The sequence below is a fragment of the Sinocyclocheilus grahami genome, unplaced genomic scaffold (assembly GCF_001515645.1).
Source record: "Sinocyclocheilus grahami isolate Dianchi unplaced genomic scaffold, SAMN03320097.WGS_v1.1 scaffold259.1, whole genome shotgun sequence".
NCBI lineage: Eukaryota > Metazoa > Chordata > Actinopteri > Cypriniformes > Cyprinidae > Sinocyclocheilus > Sinocyclocheilus grahami.
Window position 1 is genome coordinate 2518202 of NW_015505438.1, and position 24587 is coordinate 2542788.

The 24587-nt window shown below is 37.8% G+C and overlaps 1 protein-coding gene across 3 annotated transcripts in view; it reads right to left on the minus strand.

The window, feature by feature from the left end:
• Positions 1 to 24587, minus strand: part of LOC107599011 (breast cancer anti-estrogen resistance protein 3-like) — a 67732-nt gene that overhangs the window by 8400 nt on the left and 34745 nt on the right. For 2 of the 3 annotated variants that reach the window (XM_016290498.1, XM_016290499.1), the window contains 2 exons: positions 23238 to 23277; positions 1654 to 1782 (listed from right to left, as the gene is read on the minus strand). In XM_016290498.1, coding sequence (XP_016145984.1) covers positions 1654 to 1782; positions 23238 to 23277 — 169 coding nt within the window. Of the gene's footprint in view, positions 1 to 1653; positions 1783 to 12650; positions 12860 to 23237; positions 23278 to 24587 lie in introns of those variants that run through there. The other variant, XM_016290500.1, reaches the window with a different exon arrangement.

Consider the following 24587-nt stretch of genomic DNA (forward strand, 5'->3'; position numbering starts at 1 on the left):
GTGTACACAATATAAAAGTGCTATATAAATGCATCATTCATTCATTCAAAAGAATCAGATTCACTGATTCCTTTTAACAGTGCTGATTGTAGAGAATGTATTAACAATCAATCCTCACAGATATGCAATTTAAGGGTACCTTATTATCCATTGTGATGGCTGTAGGAGTTTGTCTTATTCATGAACCCGATGAACTATATTCTAAGGTCATTCATAAGGTGTGTTGAGCCATGATGAATAAGTTTGTTCTTTCTGACTATATTTGTGGTGTAAGCAGTAGCCAGACTCTGGATGCTAGTAGTTCTGATCATATGATGCCATTAAATAAATACATCTCAGGTCAATAGCGGTCATGATTCATCACTGCATTAACCACTCTTACTCTGTTACAATTGTTGATGGATGAGCTGTCAGTTTCAGGGGCATATCCTGCAAAGGAGCATGGGAAAGAGGAGCCAGGGTACATGGCTTTCATAAGAGCGGATCTGTAGCTGTCAGCACTGTGATGTTTGCCACGATGAGAAACTGTTGATGGCTGTTTTTGAATAAAGCTTGGTGTTAATGAACCATCCAGAATATAGTAGTTAAGCACAGTGAATTGTACTAGAGATATTGTTGGTCTGAGTTTTGCTGTTTGACAAGCATTCAGTCCAGACTCCACATTTAGTGTTTTGTTTTTAGTGAAATGTTTTGTTTTCCTTGATCATGGATCAAGTCTGGGTGTGAAAGTGACTTTTCTTGTTCTGGACAGGTTTGGCGCCTGTAACCAGTTCAGAACAAGTATTGATCAACCATTACATAGGTTCTTAAATACACCATAGCCCTTGGGCCTTGCAAAGCAAATACTTGCCACTTCTATATGTTTTTTTCCCCCTTATTTCTAGCATCTAATCATTAATATGCACTTTCACATAGCCAAGCAAGTAAAATTGCATGTTAAAGGAACATTTTTAGAACACTAGACACTGTATTTTATAGGTTATTATTTTGCACAACATGCCTACATGTAATCTAATGTTAGTAAAATATATAATGTATACATGTTTCATAATTTTTTACTATTGGTTTTGAAGTATTAGAACACTGTAGCCTATGAATCATGATAATACAATAGTATTCTTTGAAGTAACTCGTAGTACCTTGTAAAAACAGATGTAAGTAGAAAAAAAGTAGATGCATGTGGTATCAGAGAACCGTGATACTGATCTCCTACATCATTTTGTCATGATACTTCCATGGTACTTTTTGTACATTTAGCAAGTTAGCCATAAGAACATCTAATGCAAGTTATATCCTCAGTGTTTTTCTTCCCTTAATCAAGTATTACTGGCCAGAGCTCTTAGCTGAAGCAAACATGGCCACATGTCTTTAATTCATTATCTTTTCTACAAAGAAAGTGAATGTTTGAGTGCCAGATACAGGCATGACTTCACTGTCACTCAAGGAGAGAACAGCTATGCTTTGACAGCAGAAAGATCTCTACTCTCTGCCAGATTCAACTTCTGAACAATATTGCAGATGTGTGTTAACCATACGCATACATATTAAATCACGGAAACAGCCACTCCCCACAGAAATATTCTATAATTCAAACATTATCCCATAATGATCACCCCCAACCCCTCCCTCTTCTAATGCCCAGGAAAGTTGTACCTGTCTAGGGATGGCTCCATGATACCAGGCATGGCTCCTTGGTTCCTCACTGCTCAGTTTCAGTTCTTCTTCTAGTTCTCTCCGAAGCTTCTCCGGTGGTCCATCCATGATGTACTTGTCCCTCGAAAACTGCACATAGATGGGCACAGAAGAGTACGTTAGAGCCATGGTGGCCCTAGATAGTATGTTAGTCTCTATGATTGAAGTATATGTGTATCAGTCTTTTATTAGACTCTTCTCTTTTTCTATTCACCTCCCTCCTTTTTGCCCTGTGACTCAGTATCTGACTGGCTGATGGATCCCATGCTTCCTGTGCTGATAAGTCCCTCCCTCTTCCTGTCTGTCTCCGCCTCTTTAAGCCGCGGGGCAAGTCGTACCTTTACCTGCACACGCCCCACTGCTCTGATTCATCATGGATTTTCTGGTTTGTTGGAAAAATGCGTGTCACCTTAGAGGGTTGTGGATTTCACAATTGAGGAATTTAAGAATAGTTCTTTTCAATAAGCTGCTTAAAAGAAATGCACTCATTAGTCATTTTCTATGAAACATGAGCTTTGATTAGTTTGTACTAATACCATAAATCAAATTTGTAATATACTTGATAAAGCTCAGTTTGTTATCTTCCCCAACTAGGATGTGTTTCATTCATAGGCTTGCTTTCAGTGTCTCAATAACATAACTTGGTCATGTGGGCAGATTGTCAGTGTAATAGAATTTCGAAACAAATGGCACAAATAGCACTTTATAATCTCATGCATTTCAACATTGATCCCTATCCAACAACTGAAATATAGACAGATTATGCCATTTTAATTTGCGCAATATCCTCCATGTCTTAACAGCACATGCCATTGTTGTTTATCAACAAAATAGGAGTTGTAATAATGCTCTTCTGTGGCCAAATGTATCTGGTTATGTTTGGAATGGTATACAGTACTATTGTACTGCACATGTAATATGTTATCAATGATAAAAGCTTTATTAATTAAATATATAAGAAATTATTCATTGATGGTTTGTGAAACCTATTGCATTAATGTTAACATGCTTTTAAAATATTATAATTTGCTTGCTGTATACATATTGCTCAAACAGTATGAATAGTACAGACCTGGTAAAAGTAGTAGTACAGGCTTTGGGGCAGTGCAGCATGTGAGAGAAATCTGTTATAATCAAAGAATTTTGGGGAAAATGTTTCATGGTTTCCCCAAAAAATATTAAGCAGCACAACTGTTTTCATCATTGATGATAATGTTTCTTGAGCACAAACTCAGCATAAAACAGTTATTTTAAATTGTAATAATATAGTAGTTAACAATATTACGGTTTACTTTTTTTAATCAAATAAATGCATCCTTGGTGAGCATAAGAAGCCTTCTTTCAAAAACGTCAAAATCTTACAGATGCTAAACTTTTCAACCTGTTTTTCTCAATCATAAACCCTTATTTTCCTGAATTTGTGATTTTTATTAATATTTCTATGAGGCTGAGGGCTTAAGCACTTTGTGGTGTGCCTAACAACTCTCTTTCTCCTATCATGGATTACTATCGTGGTTTATTGCTTTATCGGCCATGAAAGTTTGAACTGCATACTGTGCTTGTGTTACAACCAGGGCAAAAAAAAAGAGGCTGTTACATATTTTAGATAGGGGATTTCAAGCATAATCTTGTGTTTCCTTCTTTTTGGTTAAGTGCTTGGAATGCCAGCTATGTGTGGTACCCAACCTCAGAGACCTAAAGTGGTACCTTTGTGCTCTAGCTGGTAGTTGTGCGCAGTGGGTACTCAAGCACGGCACTGCAGCATATCCCCAAGCTAAATCTGTGCGTGAGGGGAAAATTCCCAGCAGGACTCCTCGTTTCAACTTTGTAGTTGTGGCCTATTGAGTAATATGTCAAATGAAACCGACGTAAGGGCAAAGGTAATTGGAATTGATGAGTGACAGTCTGTGTGTGTGTGTGTGTGTGTGCGCGCACTCAGTAGTGGAAACTTCAATTGACATGACACTGTTTGATTTAATTAAGTATGCTGCATCACACACTGGCCACAGAGCCAGTGATGCTGTTGTGTAGTTTTATTAACAAGTCCCATTTTAATGTGTCGCTGTAGCTTTGTAGATTGAAATAGCTTTTATGGCTTGATGATTAAGAGCTTTGGGTTTTCTTTAAACTGCCAAGACATCTGATTATGACTGAGAGCCATGGTGATGTACAATGACATCAATAATTATAACAAGTGATCTCATAAAGACAATGTGCTGTCTAATAGAAACTAGAACCTGGTGCCTATGGACTACTGAGGACTCTTGTATTAATGGGCAGTGTTTATAATATTATATAAAATATTTATCAAGGCACACATTATTGTGTAAAACCATCTAAAGTACAATAAAAGTCTGTGTAGCATGTAAAAATCACATTTTAATTACAGTGGGTACGGAAAGTATTCAGACCCCCTTAAATTTTTCACTCTTTGTTATATTGCAGCCATTTGCTAAAATCATTTAAGTTATTTTTTTCCTCATTAATGTCACCAACGTTTTCCATTCAACCTGACAGAACTGGAGAGGATCCCCAAATCCAGGTGTGACAAACTTGTTGCATCTTTCCCAAAAAGACTCATGGCTGTATTAGATCAAAAGGGTGCTTCTACTAAATACTGAGCAAAGGGTCTGAATACTTAGGACCATGTGATATTTCAGTTTTTCTTTTTTAATAAATCTGCAAAAATGTCAACAATTTTGTGTTTTTCTGTCAATATGGGGTGCTGTGTGTACATTAATGAGGGTTTAAGGGTACTGAATACTTTCCGTACCCACTGTATATAAAAACTGACTATACATTTCCATATGTTGAGAAGATGCTTAGCTGTCAGTTTCTCTCTCTCTCTATGTCCACTGACCCACAGCCCTAGCAGCGTATGTCAAGCATGTGACGTGACGTGACATGACACACACACCGTGAACACACACCCGGAGCAGTGGGCAGCCATTTATGCAACAAGTTTTTCACATCTGGATTTGGGGATCCTCTGCCATTCTTCCTTGCAGATCCTCTCCAGTTCTGTCAGGTTGGATGTAAACGTTGGTGGACAGCCATTTTTAGGTCTCTCCAGAGATGCTCAATTTGGTTTAAGTCAGGGCTCTGGCTGGGCCATTCAAGAACAGTCACAGAGTTGTTGTGAAGCCACTCCTTCGTTATTTTAGCTGTGTGCTTAGGGTCATTGTCTTGTTGGAAGGTAAACCTTTGGCCCAGTCTGAGGTCCTGAGCACTCTGGAGAAGGTTTTCGTCCAGGATATCCCTGTACTTGGCCGCATTCATCTTTCCCTTGATTGCAACCAGTCGTCCTGTCCCTGCAGCTGAAAAACACCCCCACAGCATGATGCTGCCACCACCATGCTTCACTGTTGGGACTGTATTGGACAGGTGATGAGCAGTGCCTGGTTTTCTCCACACATACCGCTTAGAATTAAGGCCAAAAAGTTCTATCTTGGTCTCATCAGACCAGATAATCTTATTTCTCACCATCTTGGAGTCCTTCAGGTGTTTTTTCATGTGTCTTGCACTGAGGAGAGGCTTCCGTCGGGCCACTCTGCCATAAAGCCCCGACTGGTGGAGGGCTGCAGTGATGGTTGACTTTCTACAACTTTCTCCCATCTCCCGACTGCATCTCTGGAGCTCAGCCACAGTGATCTTTGGGTTCTTCTTTACCTATAAGGCTCTTCTCCCCTGATAGCTCAGTTTGGCCGGACGGCCAGCTCTAGGAAGGGTTCTGGTCGTCCCAAATGTCTTCCATTTAAGGATTATGGAGGGCACTGTGCTCTTAGGAACCTTAAGTGCAGCAGCATTTTTTTTGTAACCTTGGCCAGATCTGTGCCTTGCCACAATTCTGTCTCTGGGCTCTTCAGGCAGTTCCTTTGACCTCATGATTCTCATTTGCTCTGCCATGCACTGTGAGCTGTAAGGTCTTATATAGCCAGGTGTGTGGCTTTCCTAATCAAGTCCAGTCAGTATAATCAAACACAGCTGGACTCGAATGAAGGTGTAGAACCATCTCAAGGATGATCAGAAGAAATGGACAGCACCTGAGTTAAATATACTAAATACTGAGCAAAGGGTCTGAATACTTAGGACCATGTGATATTTCAGTTTTTCTTTTTTAATAAATCTGCAAAAATGTCAACAATTTTGTGTTTTTCTGTCAATATGGGGTGCTGTGTGTACATTAATGAGGAAAAAAATTAACTTCAATGATTTTAGCAAATGGCTGCAATATAACAAAGAGTGAAAAATTTAAGGGGGTCTGAATACTTTCCGTACCCACTGTATATAAAAACTGACTATACATTTCCATATGTTGAGAAGATGTTCCATGTTATGAGTCCGACTCTCTAACCATTAGGCCACGACTTCCCCATGTCAGGCAGTTATTAGGATCGTACTGACCACAATCTGTCACTGTGGTCCACCACAAACCACTGCACACAGGCCTGGCAATGCTGGACATCTTTAAATCTGACAAAGACAATTCTCTATATAGCAAAAAAACAAAATTTGCAAAGCACCTAAAAAAACTACACATCCCACAGGGATGAAAGTATGTGCAATCGATTGGACGTGCTGCGATTACTATATATACAATCGTATAATAGCAGCAATCATTCTAAATTATTTGATCGATATCAAGGATTACAATAGCCTTTTGGCTTGGCCATATTCAAATTATGTTCTTAATTTTTCAATTATGTAAACATATTCACTGTTATTTATTTCTGAATAATTTTAAGGGTGTTGTTAGGCACAATGTGAAGCAAGATACTTAAAATGCTCTTAAAAATAAGATCATTGATCATTCAATAGCTTTAAAACTGCTAAATGTTTTCAGAGGACTCCGTCTGAAGGGCACTTTTTAGATGGTCAGGTATTATGATTACTTGAAAGGCTGTAACAAACCCGCTGAATTAAGGAGTGGTGCATTTATTTGAAAGCACGTGCCACTTGCCACGCAACGGACAGTTTTTCCCTTTATATGAGGAAGCTTCTAAGATCCTTTCTATGTATAGAGACTGACAAACCCAGGCCACAGTGAGGACTGAAATACACTCTGATGCCTCTGGTATTGTAGTGAGGGACGGGCGTCACACCCTCCCCATTTAGACAACAGTGAGCCAAGCCAACACCCCCGCAAGCCACAAATTACAGTGATCAGACGACATACTTTTACCCTGGCTGGGAAAATCATCCCAAAGCACTTGTTTGTGCTTAGTGTCTTCAACTGTATTACACAATACAGTGACTAAAACAACCGATCAAAATAGAACTTTTAGTAAAAACATATGAGCACGAGACTATATTCTGGTTGTGCGGAATGCAAATATTTTTTGGACCTGATGTTCACGTTTTAGGTTTTATGACTGCTTTGTGATTGCATGCCAGCTGAGGTGGTGTTTATCTGGCATGGCCGTTGCATTCATTCTGCGCTACGACATCGTGGATCCATTTAAAGGTGCACTGAGGCCGTAAATGTTTAAAAATAGCCAAAGCTCAATTGCTCGAGCAGCTCGATAGCAGCATGACGAATAATCTCTCCATCGAGCAGCGGTGTAGACATATTTGTACATCAAATCAATCACCTCTACTTTTAGTTGTAGCCATTTATATATTGCCATTTTTATCTTTGCACATCTGAGGGGCTGATTGCTAAGGTTTTTTTTAAATAGTGGCATGCATTTTGAAGTATTTGGATATATTGAATCAAGGTTCAAAGGTCTCATTGGGTATGTGCAGAGCACAGGTTAGATATCGACAGAAGAATGAGCCTCATAATGACGATATACGAGACACTTTGCAGTATTAATAAGAGTCATTCTCTGTAGTAGTTCGTGAGACATCAGAAGCATGGCTGAGTGACTAAGCGCACATTAGATTATATTGGTACACGTCAGAACTGACTGTTCTCATGGCTTTTCTGGTCAAAGATGATGTGCTCAGAGGCTGAATTTGCTGCTTTTGGATAATGATTATGGATGAGATGACATTTCCCTGTTGATTCTTGAACGTCTAATCCTCTTTAGTTTAACTCCACAAGTGGCCTTTCAGCAGCTTAGTGAGTGAACGGTTAAAAATCCATGTTTGATTTGGAAATTGTGCAGATTATGGCAAAGTGCACGACTGAAGATGGAGATCATTTTCATGAGATTGACTTCGTCGTCGTTGTGATGGAAACCAGCAGGACAGCTAATCCGATGGCACATGTAGATAGTTAGTCATACTTGTACTAATGATTAGAGATTTGAACACCATTTATGCTACAGACATGAGTAATACCTTTAATGTTGCAGCTTGCTGAGAACTAATTCTTTTCTAAGTGATCTGACTTACAATAGCTGGACGATGAAGGAGGAAAAAATTACGCCGACTTACGGGACCTTAGTAAAAGAGGCATCGTAGTCATACCTAGATAAAAAAAATATATATGAAAGAGACTAGAAGCCACTCAGAACATCCTAGCAGCCATATAGCGATGTGCTAAAATGACTTTGAAGACCTTGGCATCAACTGTCCTCACACTGGCTACGTTTACATGCACAATGCACAGACTGAATTCATTCCGATTGATTAATCTGAATGTAGTGTTTACATGAACGCTAAAGAAAGTGATCGGGTTGATGTGCGTGCTTATATGTCACAAGCTTCAAATCGGAATAGATTTTTTTGACAAGCGCACACTGCACAAATATAGTTTCTCACTGTTTGCACATAATAATCACTCTCCTACACAGTTTATTTATTTGTTTTTAACAGCAGAATTAATATTCTGTAATATTAAAATTTATTATTTGGTTGCATGTAAAAGTAGCCACTATGGTGGTGACTTTGCATGGTTAAGCATCACTCACATTAACAAATAAAATGTAAAAATCTTGTTATTTCCTGCTGTTTCCTGTGGGGGCTTGAAGGATGGAGACCCCCTGTCTCAACCCTGTAGGTTGAGATTCCCAAAGGGTTCAGTGGGTCATTAGCAGCCTCTTATGTGCAGGACAATCGACCTGGTCTGGGCTTTGGTGTTGGGTCACACCCTTCCTGAACCAGCGTAAACAAAGAGGGCCATCAGAGTGTCCCATCAGCCTCCTGGGACTTTAAACACAGGACCTCTTCCTCTCTTATCTCACCCCCATCACATTGTCCATTTAGATGGTCCCTGGGGTGTCTGCCATCGTCATGTATTCCTGGACAGGGCAGGACAAATCTTAGCTGAAAGAACAGACCGTCAGAGTCTGGGGATGTGACTAATGCTCATGAAAGATTTATGGTCCTTTTAAATTTATTTAAAATACAAATTTTTGGTGCAATTTAGGAGAAATCAGCATGGACCTGGCTATACAATATTATACTCTACAATTTGTCAATGTATTTTTTCTGTTGTATTCTCACACCAATTTTTTCTGTTTGTTTTATTTTTCTATAAACGTGTTTATGTTTGTATATATTATTAATTATTATTTGTTAATTTATTATATTGTTACAGTATTATACTGATATCTAACCCCAATTTAAAAAAAAAAAAATGTAAACCCAAAATTTGTTAATTCACTACATATATATCAGTATACAATACTATCAATATACCAATTTAAATATATATATATATATATATATATATATATATATATATATATATATATATATATATATATATATATAAATAATTGTTTTGGCTAATTTGTTTATATTTTTAAAAATGTATAATTTTTTTATCATTTTTGTCAAATGTAAAATTTTTAAATGATGTATTCAGTTGTCATAAAATGTCAATACTTTGATATATTGACTTTTCTCTCCATTCTTACTGTATAATAATCTAGTCAAATCGTATCATACATTGTGTGGATTGAGAGGGCATCTTAGTTTCAGAAAAAAAGCTAGATTCACTCTCTCTTGCTCTCTCTCTCATTTAATTCCATTTTCTCCATTTCAATCTATGATCCCCCAGCCCCCTCATTCCATTCCAGCTCTGTCCCAATCAGCGTGGCCCAGCCCTGGCTTTGTAAGGAGGGCAGAAGGGGAGATTAGGGCCTGGGGCAGCTGTGCTGGATCACTTTGAACATGGCCTCTTTTTAATGTTTCCTCAAGCGTGCTCAAATTGTTGTATAGCAAACGAGAGAAGAAGAGGAAAAGTAGGGGGCATGCTTGTCCTAGGGACTCAAAATTGCTGGATGCCATCCTGTTGGAAAGGAAAGCCTTGAGCCTGGAGAATGCCTTGAAGTCATATGGATTGCTTGAGGAAGGTAGAATTAGAGAAGATAAAACTGACAAAAAAAACAAAACTGTTACAAACTTTTTTTCTCTCAAATTATACAGCATTTCTTCTTGAACACTGTTGAAATGTAGATAACAATAGATTTTGAAAGTCAAAATTATTGTTCATGTTCATGCTCTGATTTTGAATGATTCAGTGCACATCATTGCATGAAAAAATTAACTGTAATTTTTCATCAAAATGTAATAGCTTGCTCTGACTCTGAAATGTCTTTCCTGTTCAGCTTCAAACACAGGTGCCAGTGGTGTTTCAGGAGGGTAGATGCTGTCCTCCACAGCTGACTGCTCTCGTTCAGTTTTGGCTCTGTTCTGGTATATAACGCCCACTTTTCAATGGATAAAATCTTTTTTTCTAAACAGTGCAGGAGTAGTTGTTGCTTGGTCACTCAGTTGCTGAACACATGAAGTGCTTTCCAGAATAATGTTTTTATTCCCTGATCCAAAAACATATTATTTTATCACAGAAAGGAGGTGAAACTTTTGTTGTAGACTGAAGAGACTGTGCCAGGCTGTGTCAGCACCTCTCCAGCAGCCTGTCAATCAGACAGCCTTCCCGCTGTCCCACTGCTCTGCTGAGCTTTTATTTCTACCACAGCCATGATACTTCTGCTGTTACACTGTCAGTGTGTGGGGAACCTCTGCTGTATGTCCAGTGTGTGTGGGGAGTGTTAGAGAAAAGGAGACATGATTCCTTTCAGTTAATTTCAATTAACCAATTTGTTTGGGTGTTTAAAAATGACTCACTGATTCGTTTTAGCCACCACACAAGATCCGGACTTTAACATAGAAACAGCTAGACAGAACCAAGAATGAAACCAAATACAGGGATCTCAAGACACTGTTCGGAGTTAGACTACTTTTAACTTGATGCCATCTTAAAAACACTAGTGGCGAGACGCTCAAAAAAACACATGCCGTAAAGTTTTAGTCCCAAACAGACTCTACATCATTAAAAAGAACCGACTCAGAAGAACGATTTATTCGACATTCATTAGAGTCCATGTCTGTCAGGTGTAAATTTACGTCTCTGCCAAACGAGTAAGCCTGTTTATTTAAGGCAGGCTTGTCACGGTTTGAGTTTCAAGCCTCTGCAGGGTGGAAGACATTCACAGCTGTACTGTACAGTACACGCCACCCTCCTTCCCACAGCTGCCCCTCACACTGACCAAAATAAAGCCCTCAACTTGTTTTCACCACTGAGAAATTTACTTAGAAGTCACTCGCTGCCAGATGAAGCTTTCTATGACTGAAGCCGTTCTGTGAGAAACTTCCTATCAAAAGAAAGAATTCATACAAGAGGCACCAACACTGCCCTCTCTGTCCCTCTATTGCCCACTGACCCCCAACACCATCGCAAAGACCGGAAGTCTCCATGACAACCTAGCGCTATTTTTAGAAACAAGCCCAAAAAATGTGGACCAGACCCGAATGTTTTCAACAGACGTTCTAGCCCTGTGAGCGAGGATCCGATGAGTTGGCTCGCCAGACGCGAGAAATAACAAACATGCTGCTATTTCTGGCCAATTCAGCCTTAGAATTTGAACATATAGACTGTTCTGATAAACAAGCCAGGAATCTGTCATCAGTGTTGGTGCAATTTGCATTCATGCAATTGGCAGACACTTTTATTCGAAGCAATGCTATGCATCTTTTCAGTTCACACACTGGGAATTTAACCCATGACCTTGGTGTTGCTAGTGCCATGCTCTGGTGTTTGAACTACAGGAATACTGCTATGAAAAGCAGGACTGTTCAGTGAATTTCTGTTTTCTAACATGCTCTGCTTTATTGTGTTCTAGGCTTTGATGGACCATAGATCAGTAGTTCATGCGCCCTCAGAAAGAAAGAACCGATTAGCCACACCTGTGGAGACTCCTTCAATCCACTCAAAACCCAAAACCCCCTGTAGTCTCTGTGTAATGTAAGTCTTTGAACATTCTTGCTATTAATAATCCATGCATTTTGAATAGTTGTATGACCTGCTGGCTGATAGTTTCCTTCCCACATCGGTTCCATATAAAACTGTAACAGCCTCATGCAGGGCAACCAATTTTATATCACTCATAAATTCACTCAACCCGACCTGAGCAGCTCTCTGTCCTTATCACATGACACATTAGATGAGTGAATAGAACTGCACGTGTTCACACTTACGACCCATTTGCAAGCCACAGAGATAAAAGATTTCAATCAATACTGGTTAAATGGTTTGTGCAGCTAAACAATTACAAGTGAATGGGAAGAAACACACACATACACACTTGTAAGTGAGCGTGTGCCTGACGCCTTCACTTACTATAATGAAACAAAGCCATATATCTAAAGAACCCAGACCAAAGACTGCCACAATAAAACTACACATGGACCTGCTTTTTATGGCACCTCTCTATCAATCTTTTCTTTTCTGTCACATCTTTTGTTGCCTTTTTAAAAATGTCCCTGCTTTTCTTTCTGTAATGTCTTTCTATTATGCTACAGATCTGCAGATCTATTTATAGTATTTTACCCTTTATATTTACATTTTACTGCTAACCAACATAGTTACATAATTATGTAAATTAACAGTAAACAGTTGTTAAAATATAAATATAATAAATATTACACATGAATTAGATGCTACTAAATTGCATAAATTGACATGTAAATTTATACAGATGTAATTTTAGCAAGCTTTCACTCACCTTGGCTCCAATAACAGAGCTCTTCTGATAGAAGCAGCACAAAGCTGCCGTGATGGTCCTTAAAATATTGCATCTCTCCGACATCTCTCTTGTTTCTGTGGCACTCAACAGTGAAAATACTCTTACACGCTTTAATCTTCAAAACTCAGTGCTTTATACCTCCGGTGAACAGGAGCATGTTAGCTGCCCAGCGACTGTCTGTGAACTCTCTCAGCGTGAGTGTGTGTGCATGTGTTTGTGCACTCAGCAGTGCATATGCTGCTCCATGCTGTTGCTCTCACCCCCGGGCAGCCCATGTAAGGAGCCGTGCTAAACTCCATGTGATATGACTTTCCAGCCAATCAGAGTTCAGTCATCTGCATGAGCGCCACACAGCCAGCCTCTAAACCAACCCCCCTTTCCTCAAAACCTCTAACAACTTGTCAGAAAATAGATGATGAGGGGACGGGATAGAAAGATGTTTTTAGATTAGGGCTTCAAATTTCTTAAGTTCTTGCATTTTCTCTTAGAAATTCCAAATTTCAAAGCCTTTTCTTTAGGTATATGCTAATTAGTGATTGAGCGAAGATTATATTTAGCCATTTTGAGATTTTTTGTCACTAACTGGCTTGTGAAGCTAATATTATGTTTTGAGTTCTGAGATATGTAGCTGCATTCCATTGGCCATTCAAAAATCCATATTGACTGACCAATGATGCTAATATAATGAATCATTAGGGATGTAACGATTACCGGTTTGACAATAAATCATGATAAAATTCCCCACGGTTAGTATTACCGTTTCATCTTTTAATTATCATTAAACCCGTATTAGATTACCGTGATTTGAACAACTCGCGATAAATAAATTCTGTCCAGCATAAAGCACAGTTTTAAGTAACAGTCTCAGGTGCGCACAGCACGCAGAGTAGTTTCTTTTTGAGTGAAAACAGGGCGGAAAAGCTGGGATGTTTTTTTTCCATAAGCGCCACCTGCTGTCAGCGAGTGGATTTACAGAGACTTATATTACATTCAGTCTGTGTGCAGTTTCTGTCTGGCCAAAAACGGACCGAATTAGCATGCCCTGCTGTACATTTTGACCGGTTGATGAAAAACAAGCTTATGTGGATTCTACACATTTAAACAATTCAGATAAATGATCTACAATTATTTACGGAGCAGATCAAATACATATAATCATTTATTAATCAATGATAATTTTGACATATCTTTTCTTTATTTAAAGGCTGAAATGTGAAGTTTACCTTTTTATGAAACTTTTTCAAAGCTTTATTTGAACATTTACATTAGATATTTCAACATGCTATTAAACTGTTGTCAGTCAAGTTGTCATTTAAAATCCGAACATCATTGATAATGTTACTGTTTTAGTGATTATGCAAACGAAAAGTCATTTTATTTGTTGTTTGTTGATTTTTTTATATAAAACTTGGTGAAGCGATTAATGTAAATGTTCAAATAAAGCTTTGAAAAAGTTTCATAAAAAGGTAAACCTCTCAGCTTCAGCTTGAGCTGCAGCTCAATGGCTGCTATTTAAAACAGTGGTATTAATTTGTTACTTTTTCAAAATCATTGATATATTATTAATAACAACAACCACTTGTATTTTTCTCTTATTATTTTCATCAACAATATGGTTTAGTAATTAAAATCATTTAATTATTGTCCGTGCAGAGGCTATTCCGTTTTATTGATCTGTGGCGCATTCATTTTGATTCTTTACATGTGTAATGATGTCCAGTGACTTGTTTGCATTATTTATGCATAATTTTATTTATTTGTAAGGCTTTTTTATGACTAAATTTGGTAATGGGAGAGTAAAAATATTTTTAAAACGTACACCGTTCAAACTAGGCTGCTTATGTTGAAGTGTTTGGGATGTGGCTTTTAATGATGAGACCTTTTTTGTAATCAGGCTCTCAAAAAGTATATAACAATTTGGATATAGATTTATCGGCCAACATATCGGTTATCGGCTTTCAAAAATAAAGAATAATCGGTTATCGGTATCGGCCAAAATTTTCATATCGGTGCATCCCTACTTAAAACTGTGCTTTATGCTGGACAGTATTTATTTATCGCGAGTTGTTCAAATCACGATAATCTAATACGGTTTTAATGATAATTAAAAGATGAAATGGTAATACTAACCGTGGGGAATTTTATCATGATTTATCATCAAACCGGTAATCGTTACATCCCTAATGTGTCGGTCCTTTTTGAACATCTCCAACACATTTGAACAATACCGTGATAAGACTGATAACCGTGATAATTTTGGTCACTATAATCGTGATAAGAAATGTTCATACCGTTACATCCCTATGAATCATATTCACGTATAATTTCTAAGTGCAATCTGCACACTTTTCCTGATTTTCTGCACTGATTTTAGAAGAAGATTTGTGATTTAAGCATGATAAAATGGGTTAAATTGAGTAGAAGTACTACCTCCTTATGTGTAGCTAAATGCATAATTAAATTAACCAAAATACTATAATTAACAAACAAATACTGAATTTTACAGAAATCTGCAGCATATGCTCAAATTCCATGTGGGCCTGGTTATCAGGGTTTAAAAAGATGAAAATTATCACTTCATATCAAAACAGAATAAAGAAAAATTTGCTGATCACTAGTAATGACATTTGAAATGAATCTTTTTAGACAAGAGTGAGCATTTCCTGTGGAGGACTTTCAGGAGCAGTTTTCCAGGCAGATGAGGAGAGTGGTGATACTGTGTGACAGGTCTGCACTGAAGGACCAGGACTGTGTCTTTTAGTATCATCACAACATCACTCTAAAATCCAGCGGGGTTTCAGTAACAGCAGGGGGTTAATATAAAAGAGCATTCCCCCAGCAGGCAGACCTCTCTTCCCCAGCTGGGACTATCCTGACCCTGAGAGGAGAGCTCGGTTGAGCCTGAAGTGTCCCAGACGGTCAAATTCACTCATTTTTCCCACTGGGGTTTAAATAACAAGACTACTCTGTCTCTAGTCACACGCAAACAGCACTTAGTGTTATTGCGGCTAGTTGGCTAACTAGAGGGGCTTTTGTTGGGGGGCTAACGGGGGCTTTCTCTTGATTAGCCTATTGTTAACAGCATTACGAGTTCTGTCATTTTCAGGGAAAGGAACCCCCACCCCATAGAAAAGGCTCTGAGAGTAATTGGGCATTTGGAAACCAGTAAGTTTAGAAGACAGAAGAGAATTCATGTTTTCCAGACCATTTCACCGGACTGAATAAGAGCTCACAGTGTTTGTGTGAGGTGAGTCTGTATGTGTGTGTGTGTGTGTTATTTGCACCTTTTAATATTGTGTGGCTATTTAGTGAAAGGACCTTTCAAAAATGATTTCATAATATCAGAATGTTGGTGGGGTCTGCACACAAAAGTCAATTAGTGAAAATGCTTCTTTGCATTTTTTCTGTATAATTTTTTTTATTATTATAAATTATTTTATTTTGCACAGCAGTTTGAGTAAAAAAATTGAATAAACAAATGAACATGATTATCTTTTGACAGCAATAATTGAGCTGCATGAATTCCTCAAGTTTGTGTAAAAATCATGTTCTCCAGCATGAATTGAGAATGATCCAAAGAGCATTTTGTGCTTCAGTGGAAGCTGGAACATCTGACCGTCTGTGCAAAGAGTTCACATGATCAATGTCGCTCATTTTGTTATTGGATTAGCGACACATAAACAGTGCAGAATATGAAATATTTCTTCACTGTTAAATTGTTTTTGTTTCTGTGTTTTGAACCTTCACTGTGGACTTTTAAACCTTGTTGTATATATTTTTTTAAATAACCAACAAAATTAAATGAATATGAAGTGGAAAGCAGTATGAATATGAGGGAAAACAGTAAAGTGTGCTGTTTGTCCTACATAATCCAAAACCATTTTTGGATGCAAAGAGTTGGATGTCTATCAACAGATCTGTTATGTTTCTCCCAGATTGCTCTTAAGAGGTAAACAAAGACATTATGGCTGGCTGGCACACCCTCGGACCAACACTGGAATGCTCTCCCTGAGAGTGGGCTCCTAAACTACCTAACTATGCTCAATAAAATCACCATGGTCCTGCAAGCAAATCTGCCTTTCCACAGTCTGCTAAAGAAAGCAGCCAGCGTGATGTTTTTGTACATAAGAGCAAAAAATAAATTTTAAATACATGTCTGACTTCACTTCAAGAGAGCATATAGTTCAAAGGGTAAAGTGCTTGCATGTGACCGTTTCTAGCTGAATAGCATATTTGTATTTTAAGACACAGTAGGGTGAGTTAGAGTAATCTGGGAAACCTTTGATTCCATCTTGCTCTTTTTTTTTTCTGAGCAGACAAAAAATGCAGACAACAAAAACAGATTTACAATTCGAAAATGTAAAATATTACACAGTGTAATGTGAGCAAGTCCTTTTTCTAAGGTGACAGGCCAACAGCAACTCCAGTGCATAAAGTCTGAGAGTTGAGACTTTATCCAGTGGTTAGAGTTGTTTTTGTTTTCTTGTTGAGACTTCATTATAATTTAGCTTTATTTTTCTCTGTTTTAATATTTTTATTATTACATATTTTAATATAAATTTGTATTATTGTATACTACAGAAACTATGATTGGAAACTTTTTCACTTAAATCACTAAACTTGCTGTTTCAAAGCACTTCACTTTTTATAAATTCTGTTAAATGTGAATGAAAACTTGCTGTAATTTATTAGGTAGTGCTGCAGTGCATATACATGAACACTAGGAGGTGCTGTGCCTCTGTAATGTGTGTAGTAGTGATAATAATCAACGCAAGCTTGAGTGGCTCATAGTGTGGCTTCATAGTTCTCCAATTCACACTAATGTTATGTAAACCTTTAGATGCACTGATGATCTTCCTCTTTGTTTAGTTTGGCACCTGAGTGATATGACAATTCATCTCTGTTGCGATATGTAATACAATGTTCATTCAGCTTTTGCTTTGACTCACTAATGTTTGGTTTTATCAGTCTTGCTCCAAGTTCACAGTCATGTAAAACTCTAGAGATTCTCCATCCTAAGAGGAATGTGATCAACGATCTTCAACACCAGTCAAGTTATGCCTGTGGACAAGATTTTAGCATAATCTACAGTGTTCCCTGAGGTAAAGCTCTAAAAATACTACTTTTAATATTACTGCATTAAGATCTGGAACACATGCCAAAATATTATATTATAATAACTGGAGGCTTTAAAGCAGGGAGTGTGCCACATGCTATTTCTTTCCTTTTGATTAAATGGAAACTCTGGATATCTGACAACGCATTTATCGGGTTATATAAAAGTAAAACAATAAGTCGTAGCATTCGTTAGGGTTAATCTGCCGAGTTATTTACATAGTTACTTTAGTAACACTTTATATTACCTTTGTTAAACATTGTTACATATAATGCTTAATCAATCATTAATGTATAAATAGAATATCACCCCTGTAATATTTTCATGTGTATTTACAGTGGAATTCTTTCAAGAATTATATGTTTGTTAATGAAAAATATTGTGCTTTGTAATAATAATGTTACTGATTACATCTTTAGCATTTTCTTCTGTGCAGACGGACCTAAAGTTCCTGCCTACTTTCATGGAAGATCTGGAACACATGCCAAAATATTATATTATAATAACTGGAGGCTTTAAAGCAGGGAGTGTGCCACATGCTATTTCTTTCCTTTTGATTAAATGGAAACTCTGGATATCTGACAACGCATTTATCGGGTTATATAAAAGTAAAACAATAAGTCGTAGCATTCGTTAGGGTTAATCTGCCGAGTTATTTACATAGTTACTTTAGTAACACTTTATATTACCTTTGTTAAACATTGTTACATATAATGCTTAATCAATCATTAATGTATAAACAGAATATCACCCCTGTAATATTTTCATGTGTATTTACAGTGGAATTCTTTCAAGAATTATATGTTTGTTACCATTACTCTATTCTTTGTCTATCTATCTACAGAATATGAAATATCAAGCAATGGTGATATGATTTTATCTAACAATATGAGTGGGTGTGTCAGTCTCTTCCATCAGGTCTTCATGCTTCCTGTCTCTCTCATCTTTTGAGAGACAGAAGCCCTTTGAGCTGTTCGTACTGGGTCAGTCTATGTTCCCTGTTCAAAACCGGGCTTTCTGTGCTTCTGTCTCTAGCTGCTGTATGCGTTCAGAGAGGCTGCAGGCCGGACTAAGGAGGTCTTTCTGTGGGTTCACAGGGCAGCAGATCCCACAGAGGGAACAGTGCCTCATTGTTCCTGTAAAGCTCTTTCATGAGTGCTCAGCAGCTTACTGAGCAACAGTGTGTGTGTTCACCATCAGGCCATCAAGAACAGAAAGATGTGTGTGTGTGTGTGTACATGTGCATGTGTGGGAGAAAGCAGGACATAAATCTGTTGTTATTAAATATTAAAAAGTACAACAAAGTTCTAGTAACTAGTCAAACATCTGAGATAACAAGAATAAAGTCATAATAATGGAAGTCATAATATTTTTAGAAAAAGCCAAAAAAATATGTGAATAAACTTGAAATATTTTGCTAATTTTATATAATAGAAATCTCATATTGCTACAGTATGGTGACTGACTTTTTTCATTTTGACATTTTACTCAAAATATTATGACTGCAACTACAACTTTATTCTGCGTGTGTGTGTGTGTGTGTGTGTGTGTGTACATGTGCATGTGTGGGAGAAAGCAGGACATATATCTGTTGTTATTAAATATTAAAAAGTACAACAAAGTTCTAGTAACTAGTCAAACATCTGAGATAACAAGAATAAAGTCATAATAATGGAAGTCATAATATTTTTAGAAAAAGCCAAAAGAATATGTGAATAAACTTGAAATATTTTGCTAATTTTATAGAATAGAAATCTCATATTGCTACAGTATGGTGACTGACTTTTTTCATTTTGACATTTTACTCAAAATATTATGAATGCAACTACAACTTTATTCTGCTGATCTTCGATTTTTATGTATTTATTTATTTGTATGTATATTTTTATTTAAGCTCTAAAATGCTAACCATATGTAACCATATGGTTCTTTGGAGATTATAAAAAAGTTATTGATAGTACATTACAAGTTCTTCAGATTAGATCACTTTTCAGTTTGTATCAGCCTATCCAAATTTTGAATAGTTGTATATATTTTTATTAAAAAGTGTAATGTGAAAATTAGTGTCAATGTGCCAAAGAGACCAACATGTCATGTAAACTAAAAGTGGCACTGATGTTTCATTTCCATCCATGAATCACAACAAGAAGTCGATGATTCATGCGTCATATCCGCAGATCACAGATTTGATTCCCACCCTTTAAAAAATTATATTTTTAAACATCGTCACCCAAACAATTTCCACCCTCCAGATCCTCTTTGATGATAATAGCTCCAATTTCTTCAATCTCTGCTTCACACGCAAGGAGGGAGACAGAAGAATAAAGGCTTGATACTGGGGAAAAAATCATATAATTCGTGCTTGATATTAAATATAGATAAATGACTTGCTCTAAGTTGCGTGGCTAAGGTTTTGTCCTGGGGTTACAGATGTAAACTGAGTAGAAGTTGTGCATTTGAGCTAACATAGATCTAAACTTGACTCATTCAACCCCAAACCATGATGGAAAGCACCACCTGATCTGATATCATCTGAAAACAAACAGTTTTCACTAACAGTGCTAAAACCAGGGCCATCTGACTTCAGGAAGTGATATCAGCGAGGTCTTGGAAGTATATTATCCCATATTTTTGATGGCATGGCTTCCTGTTAACTTTGAAGAAAACATTCCTTAGCTAACAGGTTGTCAAAAAATAGGCGAAGGCTGTAAAACCAGCACAACTGAACTGAAAACCCAAGGCACGCAAAACTAGCCAGTCGAATGTTGAAATAAATTAAACCTGATGGAAGAGAGACGCTTTTAAATTGATTATTGATTACAGACCTTGTGTATAGATAGCGTATTTAATGTAATGTGGACAAACAAGCTGTAAGAGACAGGAGTATCATTTTAAGGTCCTTTTTTGTAGGAAAGACGTACAGTATTTTCATCGTTTCTTGGCTGAATAATCAACATCAGGTAACAGTTTGAGAGGAAAGTATAATTTATATCAAACTAAGTATAGTGTCTACCCCGATTATACTGTCAGTAGATGATGAGAACTGCATTGATAATTATAGCAGCATAATTCAATATATATTATATTAAATAAGTTACTATTTTAGATGATAAACCCCATCTGTGGCTTTCTGACTGACGGATTGAATTTGTGCACAGATCTGCATGGGAACCTTCTGTTACTGAGAGAGATCAGAGATCCCAGGTTCTGTTCAGACACTAGACATGTACAGACCCAGGTGTTTGATAAACATGACGCTGGAAACTCAACACCACCTGAAGAGGGCAAGCTGAGGTCCACATTCATTCAGGCTGAGGGAGAGGACGGGGGAAGATTTACAGAAGCTATGACTACCTCAGACCTTGACGCAGACACCCAAACAGACAGGTGTGATAAAGACTCTTGTCAACATCTAGATTTAGTTGTATTCAGCTGAGATTTTAATGGTGTAAACAGAAAAACTTCACATGGCAGTACAGATTACTACAGCTGCCGATGCATGCTTACAGATGGCCACACATTAAACAGGCAGACAGTTCTGAGAGCTTCCTCAAATAGAGTATAAAGAGCCAGTGTATATGCAGTTCATCTGATTGAAACATTTCATGGCTATGTTATTCCCCTGAGGATATGTTATCTCCTGTCAAGTTCTGTTATAGGCCTCTCTAATTGGAGGGTGAATCTCACAAATGTCTGAATCATATTTTGCTCCAAATTTTTTTTAACATTTTTATTTTATTTAATCACATTACACTCCATTAATATCCAGATGAGTTCGATTTTTACAGTAATATTGCCATATATAATTTGTATAAACACATTAATTCATTTATTAAAATAATATTTTTTCACTTTTTTAGTAATTAAATATTAATTACTAATGGCAAAATACTAAAAAATGTAATTAAATCATTCCTATTTATTTATTAAAAAAATTAAGTTCAAACAATATGTACTTTTTATATTAATTATATTAATTGCATTATAATAATTAAAATTTAGTGGTAAAATGTGTTTAATTGTCATTAAAAAAATCACAGTGCAAAAAAACTACTGGTACAAAAATAGGCTTGTGCAAAATACAATTTCTGTAAAATATGGCAAACATTCTTGGACAGGCTGTGGGATTTACCCTGTAATGATGTTTTATAAAAATAATTTTTGATTATGGTGACTATGTTCAACTGTGCTGGAGCACTGCTAAGGTATAGTTGCTATTGACTGTGTGTGTGTGTGTGTGTGTGTGTGTGTTTGTGCTGTTTGCTTTGGTTTGTTGTCTGTGCGAAGTAAAGCTATGAGGTGTTTGTTCTTCACAGAGAGTTGCTAGACCCCAATATGATGCAAACCACTGAGCTACTGACTACAGGGAGGACAGAGAGAGCGAGATGGATAGTTTCTCAGCAGGCTGACAGAGGTAGCTGTGTGGTGACAGCACACTCAAGGCTGCAGGTAGTCGGTGCTAACCGAATGAGGCACTCAAGGTATATGTCACACCATATCTTTCATCAGAGCCGTGGGTGCTGTAATACAGTCATATTGTGTGATGAAGAGCTTTCATAACTGCTAGATGATGCCCCAGGTCAAAATAAAGCCATGGAACAATTCTGCCTTTGCTGGCAAAGTGAAATTTGTCATTGTTCTTAACTTGATACTGTAATTTCAACTGCATATGTTGCTTGCAGAGCCTTGAAACATCACCAGCTCATTTCCTCCTTGTAATTGTGCCGTTTTAATTGAGGATGTGTCTACAGGGGCCCCTCGCACAGTAGGAAACGCAGAAATTGTCAGATCTTTATCGGAAATTTTGGCTATGGAGTTTCCTGCGTTTTATGAACAGCTCTGGCTTAAAGTTGCACGAGTCTAAGGTCTGGTGTATTAAGACATTGCCTGTCATTCCCCTCAGAATCAAATTCAGTCAACTACCTAGACAGGTCAAAGAGAGTGCACTTTATTTGCTAAACTCCATGGCGTTGGTGTGAGTTAAATAACACTGAGAAATGGAACGAAAGTGTTGTTTTTGCAATTGGCTTAACTCTAATCATTCTTAACTAGCACATAAGATACACCAGGAAGCGTAAATGTTTATACAACAAAGATAATCACTCCTACTGACGCACACATTTATCTCTGATGCAAATCCAAGTATGCAATGCAATACGTATATTTGCTCAGCACTCAGTCAGAAAACTACAATCCTTCATATCCTCAACATCCAGCATAGATGACATTCCTGTCCTACTTTAAAGACTCTACACTTACAAAATTCCATAAGCTGAATAGTATTGGATATCTCAAAGGGTTAAAGGTTGCCCTAAGATCATTTCTGTCTTCTACAAACCCTCACCTGCCATACCGTCATTACCTCATACATTGCCAGTGGCTTTTCACCATAATAGAGCAATCATTGCAAACTCCACACGCACATGTTAAGGTAAAATGTGAAGCCTTACCTTGACATACTCCATGGTAGGGTCCGTGCCTGCACCGTCCCTGCAGGAAAAAGAAAGAACTCTCTTCAGCGAACACATCAACTCTCCTTTAGCTCAGCTGCCTGCCGGTTTAACTGTAAGTGTGTGTGTGTGTGTGTCTGTGGGTCCTTCTCTGGGCAGGCTGTACGTTGAACTGCAGTAAAGTGCCTTCCCGTTCAGCCCCTCTCGCCTGAGGTCATTACACCACAGTATAGACCACAACATGTGGACACAAACACCCACCATCCCCCCAAACACACACAATTACTTTCAATTACTTCCACACCACCCCAAATGCACAAAGTTCAGCTGAGATTAATGCAGATATCAATTTTGACAATGAATAAACAATTTAGGCAGGCTTTAAAAGAGAAAAAATGTAGGGTTAAGCGGTCAGGGATGAGCATGTCAGGTCTTTTAGTGGCTCTCTGTCTCACCACAAACACACTCTTGTGCCTCTCTCTGGATGTATTCTTATGTGAAGACTTAAACCCCAAATTCTAAAGGATTATAGCCAGGAAAAGGAAAATTAATTCCTTGAGTCTAAATTTCCCACAGGCTTGAAAAACAGCGTAAATAAACTTTCAGTGCAACCTTTGGGTAAGAGACAAACTTAGCGCAAATGTAACACAGAATCTATACAAAACATACGAGACAGGACATAGCAGTTGTTCACATGACTGCAGCTTTAAGGTTATGGTCTAGATGTGACTTACCCTAACTGCAGAGATGGCCCTTGGTCAGCACTGCATTTTTTGTTTTATTTAGATTCTCTATGTGGAACGCAGGAGCCATGGTGGTGAAGAGAGTCACGGAGAAGAACGAGCAGTCAAGGTGCACGGCTCAGCTTTTTCTCCATTTAGATTTTTCCGCCCTCTCTCTTTCTGCCTTTACCCAGAGTCCCTTTCATCTCAGCTAACACAAAAACCTGACGTTTCTTTATGACTCTCTCTTTCTTCCTTTCTTACCACCAGGGTGTGTGGTGGACTGTCTCACCCCCTTAGGGGAATAAGGGTGGCTTTCAGGTTCAGTGTGGAGGTGGCACCTGGGGTGAGAGCTCAGATATATAAAAAGCGTCAGATATCTGGAAATATGAGAATGTGTGAAAAAAATTTTTTTTTGTGGATTGTTTGTTTGCTTCGCATTTGATGTAACTTAAAAGCATAACTGATTTCCTGTTTAAGTTCCCATTGGACATTCACTAGAAAGCTACTCTAGAGGCGATAGGTCACGCTTTAAAGCTTCTGAACGCTGACATTAGAGCGCTATAAGAGTACACTGTCAGCACTCCCACGGGTTGACCCAAGAGTGACTTGAGTTTGGGACCAGGCC